At 39.6% G+C, this 20,489-nt stretch overlaps 1 protein-coding gene across 2 annotated transcripts in view; it reads left to right on the top strand.

The window, feature by feature from the left end:
- The window catches only part of ITGA2 (integrin subunit alpha 2), a 68,748-nt gene that overhangs the window by 41,707 nt on the left and 6,552 nt on the right, over positions 1-20,489 (top strand). For both annotated transcript variants that reach the window (XM_069001133.1, XM_069001132.1), the window contains 15 exons: positions 1,687-1,890; positions 2,670-2,806; positions 5,549-5,688; positions 6,669-6,820; positions 7,880-7,990; positions 8,563-8,645; positions 9,442-9,583; positions 11,234-11,326; positions 12,329-12,405; positions 12,504-12,587; positions 15,684-15,786; positions 16,578-16,688; positions 17,149-17,253; positions 17,562-17,675; positions 19,870-19,959. In XM_069001133.1, coding sequence (XP_068857234.1) covers positions 1,687-1,890; positions 2,670-2,806; positions 5,549-5,688; positions 6,669-6,820; positions 7,880-7,990; positions 8,563-8,645; positions 9,442-9,583; positions 11,234-11,326; positions 12,329-12,405; positions 12,504-12,587; positions 15,684-15,786; positions 16,578-16,688; positions 17,149-17,253; positions 17,562-17,675; positions 19,870-19,959 — 1,746 coding nt within the window. The remainder of the gene's footprint in view (positions 1-1,686; positions 1,891-2,669; positions 2,807-5,548; positions 5,689-6,668; positions 6,821-7,879; positions 7,991-8,562; positions 8,646-9,441; positions 9,584-11,233; positions 11,327-12,328; positions 12,406-12,503; positions 12,588-15,683; positions 15,787-16,577; positions 16,689-17,148; positions 17,254-17,561; positions 17,676-19,869; positions 19,960-20,489) is intronic.

A 20,489-nucleotide genomic window follows, 5' to 3' on the forward strand; every position in this document is an offset into this window, starting at 1 on the left:
GTGGCATAAGAGCAGGGATGAATGGTGCCAAGCCTACCTGGTTAGAGGGCTGTGTGTGGAGGCCTTTCTAGTGCTGCCTCACGTGTTCTGCTTTTCAGTAGCAGCTTCAAACTTTCCCCAGAATTGTTTGTGCATGAAATCTGGGAATTAGCCAGCTGGAACAGACCAAAATGGAGCAAATGAGCAAGACAGCAGCTAAGCACTCCTAGTGGTCAGGGGCCCGGTGTTCTTGGTGTCTCCCTGGTCCTGGTACCAGGGAATGTGCTTCACGGTAATATAGCATGGGTTGGCCATATCTCTGAAAAACTTAGCTCAAGGCTTTTGCTAATTAATTTGCCATTTGTTCTTGGTGAATGTATTCAATGCCTGACAGTATTCCCAAAGCAGTTCGAAGAAATGCTCTTCTACCAGTTTTCTGCATTGTTTTGTAGACTCTGACACTGGATGGTTACTGTAACTCTTGTCCCCTCTATTCAGTAAAGCTGTGTTATTTGTCTGATGCTTGACTGATGGCGCTTTTTATTCAGACCTGTAGTAGGTGTTTCCAGAATATCTGTATTAACCATACGGAGCCCTCTGGCAGTTTTGAACAGTCTTTCATTCACTGGGTGTCTTCAAAGTAAATTAATATCTACCATCCATCTGAGAAAACGGAAAATGGTTTCTTTACTAGGTAAATTGCAATCAAATAAATAGAAAGAAAGGATCACCCTCCTCATCAGGACCTCAGTCAGACCATCCTGAAGCAACAGGGAACTACCCTAAAGCAATTTCAAGGTAGATGAAGGAGCTGAAAGTTGGCAGCTGACACTGGTCTTTGTGCCTGTGGCATCAGACATGAAATATGAAAGAAAAGAAAAATGAAAGGATTTTTTTTTCTTTACTTTTGAAAACCAAATAAATTGGAAGACCATATTACAACTTATAGTTGTTGTCAAATATTAGGTTTAAAATTATTTAAATTTTAAATACCAAAAATAATGAAAGATTTTTTTTTTTTAATAATCTGGCTGGATTTGTGCAAGTTGTCCCTGTTGCACAAGTAATACTTTTCTAGTCATTTTTAATAAATAACTTGACTGTTATTTCTAAAATTTTAAGCACAGCATGATAACTGAGGTTAAAGGTGGGAAAGCTTTTTGCCAGAATTGCATTTATCTAGTGTAAATGGGATTATTTAACTATGAAGATTTCCAGTCTTTCTTTCTTCATTGGCATTGGAGAGGTCAGGAGTTTACCATTTGGACACATGTTTTTTGCATTAGTTTAGTAAGGAAATTCCATTTCTGTTTCAAAGAATTATGTCCAGTTACATAATTTCCATTCCCTCTGCATAAAAACTGGTAATCCAAAACTGGAAACTGCACTTTTCAATGTATTGTGAAACTTTCAGAACAGTCAGATGAGGACAGTGAGGGCATTTAAGCTTCATACATATGGTTATATTTGCTTTTAGTACTTTGCATAGCATGCTTTGATTTTGCTGTGTAATTCTTGCCAAGACTTTGAGACATAATGCAAACTGAATGGGCAATACAATGGGGAAGGAATTCAATGTTGAGCTGTCCGAGGGGAATGTACTGGAAGACAGAAACCAAAAACAATGCACATAGATACTGCTCTTATGAATAATCTGATGCAGTGATAGCTGTGTTTTTGTTTTTTCTTATTTTTCAATTTTTAAAGAGAATCTTGGATCAACAAGAACTCTTGAAAGGTCCACAGGGGTCAGAAAATGCACGATTTGGATCAGCAATTGCAGCACTTGCAGACATTGATTTGGATGGCTTTAATGATGTTGTAATAGGTGCACCACTGGAAAACCAAAACTCTGGAGCAATTTACATTTATAATGGATTTCAAAAGACTATACGTACCAAATATTCTCAGGTAAATAACTTTGTTGCATAATGCTGTACTCAGTGCCCTAAGATCTGCTAGGGGAAAACTGAAGGTTTCCTGTGTTTTAATTGGCTACTGTTTCATCCTCTTAAAGGAGTACTGTTATTCTCATGGTTTATTTCACATTTTGTGACTCTCCTTCCTTCAGCTGTCAGTGTACCCAAGTTGATGTTGTGGTGCTTATAACTGAACCATATGGAGGAAAAGGATGTGCAAGATGCTCATTCTGAGCCATTTTTGATGCCTGAGTGTGAAGTCAGCTAATATCCTAAATGTTTTTGACACCCATTATTTCCAGGTTTTTAGTGTTGATGTACAATGAAGATTAGATGAATCCCAGCTCTGCAAATTACCAATACAGAGTATTAAAGGGAAAGTCTTTCAGTGGGCTTCATATATACTATATTGGTAATCTAATATCACTTTCCATGCAGATTTTCTGGTTGCAGAAAGTATTTGTTAGAACTCCTATTAAGCTTCATATTCTTTGAGTTGCTCAATGTGAGATGGGAAAAGTTTCCATCTGTATCTGGCATACAGCAGTCAGTTAGCTGATCTACTTCCAAGATAGAAAAGTCTACTCCTTTGTCTGCTCTAACAGAGGAGAAAGAAGTGCTAAAAAAGCATCTGAGAAAACACCCACAAATGCATTTTGTTTAGACAATAGATTGGATATACAGGGAGTATCAGTGAAAATCTATTAATTAGGCTATCTACAGACTTAAGCATGCTTTGGCAAACTCAGTAACCAAACTCTCTTTTCCCAGAAAATCTTAGGATCGGATTCTGCTTTTGGACAAAAACTCCAGTTCTTTGGAAGATCAGTAGATGGCCATAGAGACTTAGATGACAATGACATTACTGATGTATCAGTTGGTGCTGACGGAAATGTGGTTGTGCTATGGTTGGTATACTCTTTCTTAGAAAGGAAGCAATTAGTGATTCAGATGCAGCAGTTGAGTATTTAGTTAATTAAAGAGGAAAATAAGCAAATTAAAAAGCTCTTTCGTTCCACATATTCAGTGCTAACACACTTAGTGCCTCATCACTGCTATCAAAACTAGCTAAAAAAAGAGCATTAGACTAAATCTCTTTTAAGCATTTACCATTAAACCATTGAAAGCCCAGGCAGCACAGAGGGAGAGCCAGGGCATGTGGGAGGAAGACAGGTGGCAGAGCCTGCTGGGGTAGCCCAGGACACATCTGCCTGCTACTGCTGTGCAGACACATGGTCCAGAGGGAAGGGACAGCAGCAGGGAATGGGACTTGATGGAGAGTATTTGTAACAGCAGGTTGTGTACTTCAGTAGTGTAGCGGTTTGGTCTAAAATACTCATTACTGTTTATCTTCTGTGAGATAAGAATTAGGAGAAATGCAAAGCAGGCACCAACTTGAAAGAATATAAAGAAGTTTATTAACAGACCTAAAAGAAGAAAAGAAAAAAAAATCATACCACCTTCAGAACTCTCCTCCTCCCCCCACCTTCCTCCCTTCTCCCACTGACAATGTAAAAAGACAACCCTTAAGATGTTCAGTCTGTTTACCACTTCCATAATAACCTTGTTCAGTCCATTTAGAAAGAGAAGTCTCTTTTTGCTCATGCTATGAAAACAGTATCACACCGAGACAGCCACCCACTTCCAAATATTGTTCAGTCCATTTAGGAAGAGGAGTCTCTCTGCTTGCGATGTGAGTCCCTTCCCCCAACTTGCAGCTTTTCCCACAACTGCTCTCGAGGGTCCACTCTTGAAGTTTTTTGGGGTACAATTTTAAGGTTGAGCCATTCAGAAACAAAAAAAAACAGAGGCCCTTCTCCTTCCCTGGGAGCAAAGGGTCTTCCTCATCTTCATCATTAGGACTATCTCTGGGAGCATCTCTAGGAACTGAGGTTTTCTTCTTTCCCATTTGGAGCAAAAGTCCTCATCTGGTTCATCTCTCTCTGTCCAAACTTCTCATGAAATTACAGCTGCGTCAGCATCTGCCTATTGCTTACGAGTTGAACACTCCACCCCCCAGATCTTCATGAAATTACAATGGGTACTCTGATATATCATAGCTTCACAACAGACTTTCAGCTTTAAGCATCTCCTCTCTCTCTTCCCTCAGGTTTTCAGCTCTTCACAGCAATAACAGGGTTAATCTCACCTCGGCCTTGCAGCTGTGTCCCTTATCGCTGTTGGTCACTGACCTCTGCGGACAGTGGGGCCGCTTTGCTGAAATCTTGGCCACAGTGGGGGGGGGGGGGGGGGGGGTGGTTTCCGAGCCGCTCTGGTTGCCCACGGCAAGGTAGTGGGGGGGGTTCCACGGCTGGAACAGGCCCATGGCTCCAGGCTGGCTGTGTGGCCCGGCCCGGCCTGGCCCAAGCAGGGCCTGGCTGGGCCCGCTGGCCCCCGCACGGGGCCCGCAGCCACCTGTGCCAGTGCCGGAAACGAGAGAGAGCTTGGGGGGGAGTTTGTCTGTTCTTAAGTGTGGATCACAGAGGCGGTCACAACTTTAAGTGGCTTAAAGAATTGTCCATATTCAAACTGGCCAGCTGATAGGTTCTGTCAGGTCCCAGAGGAAGCTGTAAGCACCCCTTAGCAAGGACATCCCTTCCGGGACTATGCTTGCTAACCTGTGACAAGTAGCCACAGTATAAATTTGATAGCTGAGCCTGAGACATATGAAACCATCTCTCACACAACCTGCATGACCTTTTCTGGCTGGTAGACTGGTATGGGGGGAGTGTTGTCCTGCAGGGTAAGGCCAGAGAGCAGTAATAAAGAGCTGACACCTATTTCTGGCAAGAAATATCTTTTTAATGGTCCATGGCCTTTGCCACAGAAGTGTGAGTACTTTCACAAAATACAAAAAGGTTTCCCAGGACCCAAATCTTCGGCCTGCCTAAGTAGGGTGTGACTTCCACTCCTTGCTTGAGGAGCTAAATTCAAATGCAGTTTCCTTTTTCTATCTGCTGCCTGTCTTCTTGCCTGAGGCTCCCCATTGTAAGAAAAATATCACTGAATTGCTGCTTCTTTCATAATGAAACAAGATAATTAAAAATGAATGGTCAGTTTGGACCTTTGACTGCTGCTGCTGCTGGGAATTTCATTCGAGATGAATTATGCTCCTTGAAGTACCAGCATTTATTTAGATTTGATTAATGAAAATGTTCATTCTTCTTTCATTCTGACATTTGGGCTGATTAATGGGTTTCATTTTGATTAAAGTGTTTGCTTTTACATGTAGGGTTCCTTTGAAACTGTTCTTCAAAATCTTCATTAATTACATGAAAGATGTTTTTTCTAAAAATTAGATTATTAAATAAAATGAAGAATTGCTCATTATCACCTTTCTAGAAGAGCTCAGTAACTTCCCTAAAGGAGCAGAAGAAGGTTACTTATTTGGAAAACAGGAGAAGAGCCTCATTCTCTGATACCTTGAGGGATTGATTAGAGCATTAGGACTAAGACATTAATTTTAATTTGACATGAAAATACTATTGTCATTACTGAAAGCTACTATATCAACAAATTCATGCATATGTAAGGAAACTAATTTTACCAGTGCCACTAAAAGAAGTTTACATTGGGAACCATAAAAATCAATGCTAACATTTACAGATGTTCTTCAAAACCCCATGTAACCTTTAAAATATATTTTTCAGGTCAAGAGGCATTGCAAATGTCTCCATAACTGCCTCCTTTAAACCTGAGAAAATCAGTCTGCTGAACAAGAATACGGACATAACTGTCAAAATATGTTTTCAGGCTACATTTAGACCTGCTAAGAAAAATAATCAAGTGGGTAAGAGTATTTCAATGACTTGTCTTATATTAATTTCTTCAAAAGTCCATTATTCAAATGAGTAATGGAAAGTCTAAAGACATATTAGATTGAATGTCAAGAATCACAAAATCAATATAAACCTTAAGTTCTTGAGAAAGTGGTTTTCAGACCTAATTCATCACTGGCTACATAATATTTAAAAAGTGGGGAACTAACATGATAAAGCGGAGCTGTATCCTTGTTCAACAATCGCCAAAAAAGTGTTGTTAATGAGAAGCTGGGTTTTTCCAACCTTCTGGTTTCAACAGCAGACTGCATACTTTTCTTCTCTCTTCAGAAAAAGAAAATTAAATATTTTCCAGATATTGGTTGCAGTGCAGTTGTCAGTGGGAGGAAGCTCTTCTTTTCACAGGACAGTGAATATTTCTGTGACCAGCAGTGGGCTCCCATGAAGTTTTTAAATTCAGTCTCACAGATAACACCAGTTGGACTGCTTCAGTGCTACATGAAGTGCCTTTAGGAACTCATGATTTTAAGCTATAAAATAACAGTGAACTTTCACAGCATATTAGTCATAACACAAAGAGAAGGCAGCAGAAATTATTATGTGATTGAACAGAAGATGAAGATTCTTGAATGTCACCTCTGAGTTCAGTGATACTGCTGCAAGGCCCCTTTACCTAGAGTAATCCTGGCCCTGCTGACTGGCTTCTTGCCTGAGCTGCAGGCTCAGACATCTGCAGTGGAGGCTGGATTGATTGCCATTTAATGTGCTCCCAGTGGACCAGAACTTATATCAATACCTAAACCTGTTTGACTGTTTTGCAAAACACAAGAGAAAGTATTTTCATTTTGAAACTGCTCTGTGTTTAGCAAGCTATGAAAAACATGAACTATTTAGTGTGGTTTGGAAAGCCTGGTCACTACAATATTGAGCATAGTAATGAGATCACAGGCAACCATGCTCAGTGAAAAATGTACTGTTATTCTTCTTGTAGCTATAAAGTACAACGCAACATTGGATGCAGATCTCCAGTCCTCCAGAGTGACTTCTAGAGGATTTTTCAAAGAAAATAATGAAAGGTACATGCAGAGGGATCTTGTGGTGCATCATGAGGAGAATTGTGCTCATGAGGTCTTCAGTGTACAAGTAAGTGCAATTGCAAGTAGTCTTGCATAACAAAAGTGATCAGAGGAAGACATGGATCAATTTTTTGTTTGTAATGTGAGTTTCATGCATGGTGTACTGAATTATTTATGTTTCCCAAATCCCCCCAGCTGAAAAATACTTAATAAGATTATGATATCATAGAAACTAATAACTCTCATATTCAGTACAGATTTTTAGGACAGGAAAGGGAGCTCTTAATTATGTTACCCAGCTTTGGTGTAACACAGAGCCCATGGTCTATACTTTAAATAGACTTTAATTTCCCTCTGAGTAGATTCATCTGTAGGAACTAAGACATACATACAAATGTTTTCTCTCACACTAACATTCAGGCAGACTTTAGGTGCATTCTAACTCCTGGTATACACCAAGGAATTAAATAAAAATAACCAGGTCTCCACTTTTCTCCAGAACCAAAAACTGAACACAGCCCTGAGAGTTGCCTTAAGCCCTGTTGCATGACGCTAGGTTAGGCAGAGGACTTCAGTCCCTGCTTTGATTTGCAATGACTTATTGATCACATTTAATGCCCTGTGGAGCGGTATGCCATAGGGCTAGAAGGTGATTCATCCAGTACTGAGAAAAAGAGGAAACATGGAGTTTATTGTGTTTTGGTGTCACTCAGGCCCAGCTGCTCTTTGTGATGGTAAGGCAGAGTGGAATAGGAATTTGACTTCTGCAGCTAGATGAGAGTGAAAGCTACCTGGCGATGGCTTTGAGGACCAGTTCCTACAGCTGCAGATAATCTGCATGTTCCTTAGCGCTAGTAGTTACTGTGATGTGTACAGTCTCCAGGAATCCTAGAAAAATCAGTTTTATCATGGAAATGGCAGTTTTAACTGAAAACTGTTAAGCTAGAGGAGCACATAGTAGTCAATCTCACAAAATTATTTTCATTAAGAAATGAAGCTTTGAACTGTTGTTTCTCCTTGTTTAGAGCAAGTATGATTTTACTACGCATTCTCAATTCACAATAGAAATTACCAATTTTACCCTGTTTTCTGTGCTGACAGCCATTATCTGATCCACGTTTTACAGGAGCCTTCAGACGCAGTGAATTCACTTAGTTTGCGCATTGACATTGGCCTTGCAAATCCTGTCTCCAGCCCTGTCCTTGACATATCTTCTCCAGCATCTGTGGCCTACAGTGTAAGTATGCAGATTTACTATTCAGAAATGCGTGGTTATGCACATGCATAATGTGTGGCCCCCACAAACACCAAAGAGGTACAGGCAAGTGAAAACTGGTGTTCCGTGTTAGTCATATGGAGAGGTCCCCTGGTTCCTTTTATACCTTTGCCTGTACTGCATGAGCTTGCTCATACATACACACATCAGCAACTGTAGCATAACAGGCATGTTAGTTCAGCCATGTCACTGTTGATGTGAATTTCTAGTTGATGGCAAAGATGAGTTCTTTCAGGTCAGTTTATTCTACAATAAAAAGGTACATAAAAGAGAGATTAAACTACTTTGACTACATCACCTTTGTTGTCAGTGAAAAGTAACCTGTCTGTACTGTTCTTGGATCAGTTGACATGTAGCAACACGTTACTCAGTTCACTCGTTCACATGTCAAGAATTTTTAATGTCCATCAGATGGATTTTCTTATCTGCAAACCAAGAATGTGCTTCAGCTCGAAGGTGTTTGCACTCTAGTGTCTGCAGATAATGTTAAAGGTTGAGCCCTGTCATTCAGGAAATGTTTTTGTTTTCCCCAGATTCCTTTTATTAAAGACTGTGGTGAAGACGAACTTTGTATCTGTGATCTTGTTCTGAATGTTCAGCGGAAGGCAGATGACGGGTAAGAGCTGCATCAGTGGAACTGTTGGGGTCCAGTGTTTTCACTAGTCGGTTTGTCTGCGGGCTTTGGATGAATTTCTAGAGGAAAATGCCTTTCTAGTTCAACATCTACTTAGAAACTGCATGGATAAAAAGAAGCAATGGCATTTTAATCTAAATTTAATCAAGGAAAAAGAGGTAAGATAGGAATACAAACATAGAAGTAGGACTCTTGTCAGCTTAGACCAATCCAAGTTTTTGTACCTTAGAGATGAGGGCATAGGGCGTATTTGGACAAATTGTGTCTGACTGGCTGCTGTTGGGAAGAGGAGCACACTGGGAGAGCAGCAGCAGCTGCAGCAGCTGTCTCCATCCCTCCTGCAGGGAGCAGCGAGGATCCTGCAGTAGCTGTGCCAGTGGGGAGCTGTGGTCAGCTATTTGGGCAGCACATACTCCAAGTCCATGTCAGATACACACTTACATGTACAGCACAAACAGACAGGGCTGCCTATGTCTGCTGTCCACTCTGCCCATCTTCCCACCAGGATAGACCCCTTGAAAATTCAGCGAAGTCACTTTGACAACACATAAGCAAAGTCCTGCACTTTCAGAAGAAAATAATTCTATCTGGTTTTAGGGAACACCATCACAGAATTTCTTATGCCAAGGGGTTTAGAAAGCAGAGCGTTTAAGTGTGTAGAGTGTAGGAAGTGTCTTGCTGTGCTTGTTATTTGTTGTTGGCTACAGGCAACGCATTTTCCTGATTCACAGCTGTTCTAGTACCTCTAGTTACAACAATGGACTTTATTTTCCAACAGCAAACAACAGTTTATTGTCAGCAGCAAAAAGAGAAGACTTACATTCAATGTGAAATTGAGAAATAAAAAGGAAAATGCATATAACACCAGAATCCAGGCTACATTTTCAGACAACTTGTTTTTTGCTTCATCATCTTTACCGGTGCGTGATACCCAACCTCACTCTTTCTGTTATTGCCCCTGATTTTTGAGGTTCTCAGAGACATTTTTTCTTCTTTCTAGCAGTGCCTACTCCAGAAAAGAATGTGTGTACAAAAATCTCTCCCAATTTGTTTTCTTGGATACCAGAATTATTCCCCCGACATATCAGTTTATTTAGGTCAAGGCAAGATACTTCCAACTCAGCATAAAAGTTGGCAACTTGTCAAGTTTGACCTCACCTCAGACATCTTTTCCTCACTTTAGACCTTGGCACCCACATCTTCTCCTTAACTCTCAGCAACATGCCTGAAGCAGTTGCTGTGCCACAGGGAATTTGTATTTGATAAATCAGACCAGGCAGCATTGATGATGAATCCTTAAAGCACAGACTTTGGATCTAGAAATAGTGTTACTGCCAAGGTCATGTGTTCCAGCTAGACAGTTAGTCATATCGACATGATTGCTATACCAGAAGCTCTTCTTCCAACAAATTTTGTCTTAGAGAAGGAGAAGAGAGGAGTTATGCATACTATTTTGGGGAATGCAGTATACCTATAATTTAAATTGTTGCTCCCAATTCATGAAGGATGAAATGCAGACTTCAGTGCTTGGCTTATATGGTCAGGCTGCTACTGGAGAGGTGCGTGATAATTCTTGGGGTGAAATCCAGAGAAATCCCTATACTGAAGGGAGAGGAGGGATAGCATTCATTCCTGCCTGAGAGCAGTATTATTCTGAACAATGAATTGGCAAAAGTATTGCACACAGTGCTGGGGGTGCCCCTCTACCTCCCCATCCTGTTGTGCAGAAAAATTGCTCATTGCACTCCTGCCAAAAGACCACACTGGAGCTAGAACTTCCTTTTGCTTTAAAAGCCCTTTTGCTTAGAAGCACTTCAGCCTGCAAGTGAAGTTTGGACCAAAAATGTGCCTGCTTCAAAGCAGGAAGCAAAACATAAGCTGAGTATGTATGGGTCTTTTGGGGAGTTTTGTTTTGAGGGGTTTTTTGTAGCACAATTCATGAATGGTAAATGTCTACTAGAATTTTTTTTTACAAAAGACAGTACTTTTTAAGAAATTTTTCTCCAAGGGTTGGTAACTGGTTCTGGTCTGTGAATTTGTCTTTGAATCAAGGATGATGACAAGCCAAATATTCTGCAGAATAGTAAATATTTACTACTAAAACAAACTATTATGTATTGCAGATTTTCCTACAGAAAGTTTGATTTCTGTAGGAATTTCACTTTGCACACTAAATTCTATAGTGAAAGTACTTCACCAGCTCCAAGATTCTGTAAATATGTCTGCAAAAGTTCTGCAAAAATTCTGTAAAAAAGGACTGTAGCAGTTAGTGCTGGAGCTGACCTGTACTCTCTGGCCTGTATTCCTTCTTCCAAGCCCAGCACAAAGCTCTAATGAGAGGATTACAGCTCACAAGAAATCGCATGGGAATGGTCCTTGTCCCACCTTTCTCATGACTTCCTCCTGGCCCTGCCTATGCCCCACCCACCTGCTGAGTCTCTAGAAATTACTGCCATAGCACCTATTTTCATCACTCCTTAGTATAATACAGATGCTGGTAAAGGTATACATCTCTCTACCTTATCAAAACCTGGTTATTAAGATGGTGTTTCTGTCTGTTTTCTCTGCAGAGTGACGGGACTGAAGTCTCATGTCAAACAGGAACAGCACAAAGTACAGTCATTTGCCAAATAAGCTATCCTGTTTTCAGAACAGGACAACAGGTACAGATAGCATGTTTAAATAACCTTGAATGATATCCAAAACCTTTTCTGCTGTTGTTTTTCCCTAACTCTGCATTTATTGCTGATAAGGGCTTCTTAGATTTGACAACAGAGGCATTAAAAGAAGTAAACTAGGGGTTAATTTTTTTTACTCCCTTCCAGATTAAAGGAAAAAAGACTCTCAAAGCTCATTTGTCACAACTCACAGCTTCCAAATGCTGCTGCAGTTATGTAACTTTTGGAGAGTGAAGCCTGGGGCCAGAGAAGCATAGAGCATCATGTGCAGGCTCCTATGAACTGAGCACAATTCCCATCAAATCCCTCCTGCAGTGTGAACCTGGGGTAACTCCCTCACCTGCTCTGTGAATCTCATCTCTCCAAGAAAGCAGTATTGTTTTGAGAAGAGATGGAAAGTCCACACAGGCCTAAGATGAATTACGTACCTTTTTTTTTTCATATATACCATAAGCCTCAGGATACCCACAGTTTTATGGAATCTTTTATTCCTCAAGAAAGAATAGAAAGATACATTAATAGAATATAAAATAGAAAGAATAGAAACATGATGTTCTGTGGTGGGCAGAATAATAAAAAAAATTTATATATAAAAAAGTCAGTTTGTTCTGAATTTTAATGGAATTGCTCAAAATGCAGTTGGAACAAATGGAAGTAAAGAGTGAGTACAAAGCTTGTGTTTAGCTAGAGTTTAAAAGCAAAAAATTGTGAACACCTTTTGTTGCAGCTTGTAGCTACTTATACACAATTTAAAAATGCATATAACTCATGTTTATGTAAGAATGACGGCTTGTAGAGGAATGCAAGAATAAATCAGTTCTGAGTATTAAGAAGTTATTGAAGTATTACTCAGAAATCTGTAGAAAATTCAGATAAGAACTAGAAGGCAGCTCTAGATTGTTGCACACATCAATAATTATGTCTCTTGGGAAGTCCTTTGGATGTTGTACCAACTCATTTACTATGTGTTCCTTGTCTTTTCCATAGGTATCCTTTGATATTAGTTTCGATTTTAATCTTAAAAACCTTCAGAACGTGGCAGTTCTAAGTTTTCATGCATGGAGGTAAAGTACACACTGATATGAAAGCAAGTTTGGTATTAATAGCTTTCTTGTATAAAACAATATTATAACATCTGACTCAAATGTGTTTTGATGAACAGTGAGAGTAAGGAACAGCAAGATTCAGACAACCAGGTCACCTTATCAATTCCTTTGCGATATGATGCAGAAATTCACTTCACAAGGTATGCTGAATAATGTAAACAGACACTGTCATTTTGCCAAGGTGCTTGAAGTAACTGTCCTGAAAGGCCACTAAAAATATAGTGAAGCTTTGCTTTTGTTTTGGAAGTCATAAGAAATTCCTTCTTCACCAGTAGTTACAGATTTGTCTGTCCTTCAAACAATCTTACATGTAAAGAATCATGAAAGTTGTGGACCTGTGTTTACCTCTGAGCAGTTGTTACAGATGCTCCTGTGAACAGAAGCGATATAAAGGCCAAACAGTGCATGTGGTTTTGATACCATAAATATTATATACTGTATAATAACATTAGGCTTCTTGGCTCAAGTGTAATAACATGGGATCAAATCTGGAGTTACAGTGATCAAAACTAAACAAAAGAACATCAAAAGGAAAAACATGCCCCACTCAAACTCTCAGCAAAGGAGGAAAAGAAAAAAAAGAAAAAAATTATGGATGTATCTGCTGAACCTGGAGCAAGAATATAAACTTTTTAGCAGTTTGAGATAATGATTTATACTAAAACCTGCTGTGCACATGGCAGATTCCCCATTGCTGCAGCTGAACGGGCACTGGGAGTGGACACCCAGCTTTCCCATGCACCCGTCCAGATTCTGGCTCAAATGTACCCCTCCCTGCCTGGTGCCAGCCCTTTCTTCTCCATGTAGAAGGCAAGTCAGGGCTGTTGCAAGAAGGATCCTTTACCCTGGGAAGGGTGGTTTGCAAGGAGAGGCAGCTGAGCACACAAGGGGAGAGAGACCAACAAAAAGCCTTTTAAGAACAATCTTTATATAGTGCTCTTGAAACTTCTTACCTTGAGCCCTGGATACCCTTGGTGATTTGGGATGCACTCAAACAGTAATTAGTCTGTAGCTGTTCCACACACACATGATTTCAGTTACAGTTTAACTTAGATTACAGCTAAAACAAAAAAACACTGGTTTCACTCTCGGATCAAGGTAGGATATTTTAATTTTCATCAAAGAAAAGATTTATTTATCTTTCCCAAGTACTGAATTTCAAGGATAAACATGTAATTACATTTAATGCACTTGGTCACAAATTCTTGGTGAAAAAATGCTTTTGCATCCCAAAGTGATCAAAAATTAGTAAAGATAAACTGATAAAAACCAAACAGTAGTTATTCAGAGAATAACAGAAATTTGAAAAAAAGGAAGCTGCTTCAAAATGCACATCAACAATGGATCCAGGAAATTAAAATTCAGAGATGACCATAGCTACAAGAACTATTGGCTGCTGTGTGGGATGAGCTGGAATAAAGACCACACAGTACAGAAGATTTAGTGTTATAACCTTCTTTGCAGAAGTAGTTTCAGAACATTGGGGGCCCTGCATCATGACTAGGTGCACAAGTCCTGGAGTCATGCAGAATTTCTGAGATTATTTTAAGTGCAGAGAAGCATCTGAGTCAGTGATGCAAGTTCTTTCAGCTCCCTGAGAAAGTTGCATGAGACCTTGTCAGAAGTAGCAGAGACTGCAGGAGCATCTGTATAGAGGGATAGCTTCTTAGGATATTCAGATGGTGCAAACTTGAATCAGCAGGTTTAATTAGCTGAGAAATATGAGCTGAAATGAAATGCTTCAGAAGAAGCAAGGAATGGAATCTATAAAAGTTATTCAAGGAAAAACAGGGGTTTCAGTTCATCTACATCTCCTGAATATGAGAAAATGAAATTTCATGTGCAAGTCAAGGAATGAAGGACTACCTCCTGCCAGAAAATTATTAGTTATTCTTGGAGATAATAAATTTTAAAGAACTAAATGAAATACATATTAAGCTGTGTCATAACTTGGCTTGGGAAGTATTTACCTGGAACTAGTTCCTTCTTGAGGCAGGTAATACAGCCAAGAAGTAATCCCTTAAAATACAAGGGCTGAGAAAAAAGTATTGTTTTGATGAAGTGAAGTCTTTCTAGGGATAATTTCCTGAGTTTCTAGGAGAAGGTGTAGCAATATGTCTTACCAGAGACTTCTGAAAGGACACAGAAGCTGATACTGTGCATCTTGGAAGAACTGGAGTCTTCAGCAGTAAGGAAGCGGAAAATATGTCATATGTGTTTTCCTTGGAGTCTTTGTGAGGAAGCCCTTCAAGGAAAGGGCCCATGGGAGAAAGTATGGAGGGTCAAAAAGGATCCACAGTGCAGTATGGAGGACCACAACTGATCAGGAAGTACATCTGTGAGACTGCACACATGTTAATTTGGTATTGAATGCACAGGTGTTACCCAGATTAAACAGGGAGAGTGGTAAAGAAGATAAGATTCCCTGTGTAACAGGAAGAGCTGATGTAGGAGTTGTAATAGCCCCTATTTCTTGTTCACTCAGTCACCAGCTTGCTTTTTGACTGCTCAAATTAGCCTTCTGAAGAAAGCTAATGATGAAGAGCAGACACAGTTCTGGGATGGTTTAGCAGAGGGGCTGCTCACAGGTAGCAGGCGGTGGGTGTGATGCACGGGGATATTTTCCTTGCCTTTGAGCATGGTTCTGTCTGACTGACTCAGCTCCTTGAGCACCCACAGGTCCTTGCACCATGTCCTTTCATCACACACCTGTCATTCCATGCTGCAGTGGGCTGAAACCAGCCTTATCTTACTTTGCAAATTCATATTTTAAACCCCATAATGACTCAAGAAAATGACCCAGAGAGGACTGAGGGCTATGTGATATGTACCATGTAAATAAGCAGTGTGATGCCTGTGTTTCCCCACCCAGCCAGTTACAGATGTACCAAGGGAGACAGCCAAGGAGACCCTTTCTGAAGATGACTGCAAGGCTGGATGTTGTAGTTTGTGCCCAGGAAAGGAGTTTGCAGTATGGCCCTGAAACAATGCAGGGTCTAGAAGCCTGAGAGAGCCTGTACCCTGTACAACTCTCTTGTCTTAATTTCACATGTTTGTTCTAGCTCTGGGCTTCAGTACACCATTTTCTTAACCAACTTTGTAAAATTAAAACAGCAATCTAAGTGACTGACTTTTTCTGTCTGTACTTCTGACCTGTTTCACAAGTCATATCCAGTAACATATGTTTTCAAAGCAGCTGCCAAATTGAAATGTATTGTTTTATGGTTGTTAACTAGGCTTGCCAACATCAACTTTTATGAAGTATACTCTGGTCATAACATTCCTTCCACTGTGAATAATTTTGAAGATATTGGCCCCACGTTCAACTTCTCAGTTAAGGTTAGTAAGTGTGTTTTGTTCTGGTTCAAGAAGTTGCCTTAGCTCCCTCTGTAGCCTGCTCCCAAAAACTAGTTTTAAAAAAACCACACCTGCTTTCATTGTCTGATTTCGAGGCTTTTGAATAGGTCAAGTAAGAAAAAAATTTGCAAACAGTGTAAGTGCTTAGAGTCTTCATAACTTTAAGGATGACATTTGCACAGGCAGAATGGGGGAGGGATTGGTCCTGCACCATTTACATATTTAGAAGATGGTTAATGGTTAACCTTAGGCCAACTTAGACTGTTTTTTCACAGAGTCTCCTAACAACTTGATAAAGAAAAACAAGTCTTTGCAGGCTTGGACTTTGAAACTTGAAGTTTGGCAAGGGTTAAGGGATCAAACCTGATGCAAGAACCAGCCAAATCACAGTGCTTATTACATAACACAGAAAAAACTTAGATCCAAATATGCCACGTGGAACAAACTTAAATTATGTTCCATTTCCATTCCTGTAACTGCTACTCCAAAGGACTAAACAGGCATATTGGCCATGGCAGAATATTTGCTTTTCAAAACATATTTCATGCAGTTAATATGAGCTTTGCTAAGAAAACAGACAGGAACCTGGAGCTATACAGTACGCTTTCTGCTTTACTATTCATAAAATTACTACCCCAGTGTCTTAGTAAAAAAAATATTGATGTAAAGGATTCCAGTTTTTCCATACTCATCCATTATTTCTAATTTTCTTGCTATATCAAATAATTTATGCATAGCTACCTGAATTAACTCTTGAATTATTTGCTTTGCAGGTAACAACAGGAAGTATTCCAGTAAAGATGGCATATGTAAATATCAACCTTCCAGAACTGACCAGCAAAGACAACCCATTGATGTACCTAACTGCAGTCACCACAGATGAGGTATAGAACTAAACCGTGTTTCGGGGGTTTAGCAGTACTATAAACATCAATTATCTCCCCAGTATTATGGCTTAGTTTAAGAGAATCCATGCCCTTTCTCTTTGTCCTTTCCTCATAAAGGGGGGACCACAATGCCCATAGTACACTAGCTTATTACTTGTCAAAGTCCAATCTGAATCTCCTCAGTTAGGCCTTTCTCCAAGTTCTTGGGAAAGTTATCATAAAAATGAAATTTTTAGGTGAGGAAAAACCCTTCAGGTCAATCCCAGGAGAAAAAAAGAGTGTCGTAAGAATTATTTACTTCTGACCAAAACCACATACTCTTAGTTTCCTAACGAATTCAGTGTTCACAATGTAGCCTTTAACAGCTACCATCTAATCCCAGACATATAAATTATTATGATGACTATAAACTCCCAAGTATCATGTCATCCAGTCTCATTTCCCCCATCTTTCCTAGGCCAGAGGTGTTACTTGTGATGCTCAGATAAATCCACTGCAAATAGGGAAAAGACCTTATTCTCCATCTTTCACGAAAGAGAACTTCAGAGCTTCCAAAGAACTGGTGAGTAAAACTCAGGGCTACAGTAAGCAGGACCTTCTGAGCTGAGGTAAGCAAAGCTGACCTTCTGAGCCCATTGCTGTACTTGTGAGGAAAGGTGTGTGTGATGGGGTGGCATTCCCCATTTACAGAGCCGGAGCTCAGCCTATGGATGTTGTCACAGATTTTGCATCTGCTTTAGCACTGCAAGCACTTAATTTGTATGCACAGAACAGCATAGGCAAGGGCAAAAAGCCTAGATGTTAAAAGAACATTTTAAAAGTGTATTTTTAATTCATGCTGTTGCCTCTTCTTGCTGTTTCCCCTGGAAGAACTGTAAGAATGTGAAGTGCAGTACCATCACATGCAAACTGGAAGACATTATGCTGAAGGGAGAATACTTTGTGAACGTGTCCACCCAAATCTGGAACGGCACTTTTGCTGCTGTGAGTATCAGCTGCGTCTTTATGGAGGATCCAATACTCAAGTTTTTTCAAAGTCCAGTAAAGAGACCTTACAATCTAGAAAGACCTTCATTTACTTTACATTACTTTGTGTGTTTTACATTTGTTTTTCCAGAAAAGTTGAGACCTAAAAGTAGTGAGGTTGCATAATGGAGCCGATAAAACTTCAGTCCAGCAAAGGATCTAAGAAAATACTGTGATAATGCAACCTTCACAGCCGAATAAAACATTTCCTACATCTGTTATACTCATTCTAGGGGAACTACAGTTTCCACAAACTCATCATAGGACAGCAGAGCACAGTATCATCATAGCCTGTAAAATAATCATGCTTTTAGCTTTTGAACATCATGGCCTACATAGTGATCATTTTAAATCACATCAAAATATCAAAACCCTGTTACTGCTGCCAGTTTTATTTGATACAGAATGTGGAAAACATCTTTAATTGATTTTTTGTCTTTATTAGAGTAGGTGTTAAAGAAACAGCCCTTGCTTAGAGACCTACAGGATGTTTAAAATATCCATCAGTAATATCTCAGCCTATTTTAAATCACCATGTGTCCTCCAGGATATAACTCATCATGAGATACCAGACTTTTGAAGTTAGACCATGTTTGCTTCTTAGCTAGGCAACCAACCAAATGGTCTTGGAGTCCTGGGTTTGCCTAACGTGTCGGGAACATGACGCAGTCTCCTTAGTGTGTCTGGCGAGTCTTGTGGCAGGTATTGACATTTAACAGCAGGGCTGTTGTCAGCTTTAGCATTCATCTCTTAAAAGGAAAAAGTCAGGTTGATAATGTAAAATGTGTTATGGAAATGTGTGACAAAAAGCATCTGTCTGTCTTTAGAGCTTGTATTTTTCTAATCAGCTGGGTCAAGACCATTGTTAGTGCTGTTAGGTACGCAGAAGGTGGAGACCTGAAAAAAAGGTTACTACCCTCACAAAGAAGTGAATGGGAATGGTTTGTTTAACCCTGGCCAATGGGAAGGAAAGATCATGTCACAGTTCTCACATCTTCCATTTTGTAATTTCCTATTTGATTCATTGCAAATAATTTTGCAAGCACTCACTCAATCTGCACATCATCAGCCTTTTTATTTAGTGGCAATCAGCCGCTGTCCCAGAAGGGGATAGCAGGCTTGCCAGTACCTGCTAAGCAAAGAAAAGATGTGTTTAGGAATTGAGGTGCTTTGAATAGTGCTCAGGTGTGTTTCTAAACTTTTAGGTGTGCAGGGCACACCACTTGGGCAGATGGCCACAGTGCAGGGATGCAGTAACTTACACTGCAGAGACAGTTTGGTATGTGTTGGCTGCTACAGACCCCTGCCTGCCCATGTGTCCTATGTCAGGTCCATAGTACCTGGCCCTGCCACAGAGAAATGGCTGAGGAGGCAAAATGACAGAGCAGGCATTGCCTTTGGTTCATCTGGAGAGTGGTGCTGTGCTCCCATGAACCTGAGGCCATTCCTCATAGTGCTGTAGGAGAAAAGCAGTAGTGAACTATCAGTTTCTACACAGCCATGCACCTCTCCTCCAGTACATCTACAGAGGGAAGTGGGATCTGGCACAAGCACCCTTTTCAAACAGGAATTGGCTTAAGAGTTTTGTTATCTTCTCTGTTTAAACTGAGAGAGCCATGTCAGAATTTGAGACGTGGAGAGGAACGTAATGAAAGGAAAAAATAAATGGGGAAAAACAGAAGCATTGGATAGAGGTGAAGGCGGGGGGAAGTAAAAGAACATCCAGTTTCCATTTCTTGCAAAGGCCAGAGATATATTCCCATCTGTCTTTTGTTGCCGTGTCTCCTTTTCTCACTGTTATTTTACCCCATCTCTTCCTGCTAGCAGCAGTGACAGCTTTGAAATAACTATGAGAAGGGTTACATAAATAATTCCTTTTGTTTTGCTTGAATTATACATTAAAGAAAAAGAAAAACCAGTTTCCCAGTGTCATTGCTAAGTGGATTACTGATATATTGTTACTTTGATTAACATGTTAGCTGGGGAAAAATTTAAAAATAATTTAAATTTTCTTAATACTATGATTTTCTTTTCTGGTTGCGAAGTCTTCATTTCAAGGCAAGAGAATCATTTTAGGACATTTTAGGACATTTACTTTTAATTGAGTTGCCCTATAACAGAGCTTCACAGTTGTTTTAATCTTCTCTTTCAGGTAACTTTCCAGACATTACAACTCTCTGCAGAAGCGAAAATTGATACACATAACACTGAGTTATTTATAATTGGAGAGAATACCCTAACTGTAAGTGATAGATAAGTATATTTTTTCAACTTCTTTATCTTTGACTGTATCAAAGTGATAGTATTTAATTTTCTGTGTCCTTTAGGAGTACATAGCAATTTGATTATGTTGAACTAACATACCCTTCTGATTATACAGCTCCCTTAAATTATTAAATTTTTTTCATTTCAGCCCACTGCTATATAAACCAAACATAGTTAAAACCTGTAGGTCTCAAACAAATTGTAGAACTATGAGAAAAAGTCAGCTAGAAACTTCTGAAATTCAGATAGCTTCTTGTTCATGAAAAGACCAAAATTTGGACTTCTTTCTGGAATGGAATTAATTCTTATAGATAAATGAGCTCTGAGAAGCATGTTCACAAATCTGATTTATAGTCTTACTTACTTCTATAAGTATATACAGCTTGATATTTCTACACAAATGTTTGGCAAAGTCTCCAGAAAATAATTTTATTTGTAAAGGAAAGTGGAATATTTTTAGCATTTGGAATAGCCATTTTAGCATATGGACAATGTGGACACAGCTAA

Source organism: Aphelocoma coerulescens (assembly GCF_041296385.1).
Source record: "Aphelocoma coerulescens isolate FSJ_1873_10779 chromosome Z unlocalized genomic scaffold, UR_Acoe_1.0 ChrZ, whole genome shotgun sequence".
NCBI lineage: Eukaryota > Metazoa > Chordata > Aves > Passeriformes > Corvidae > Aphelocoma > Aphelocoma coerulescens.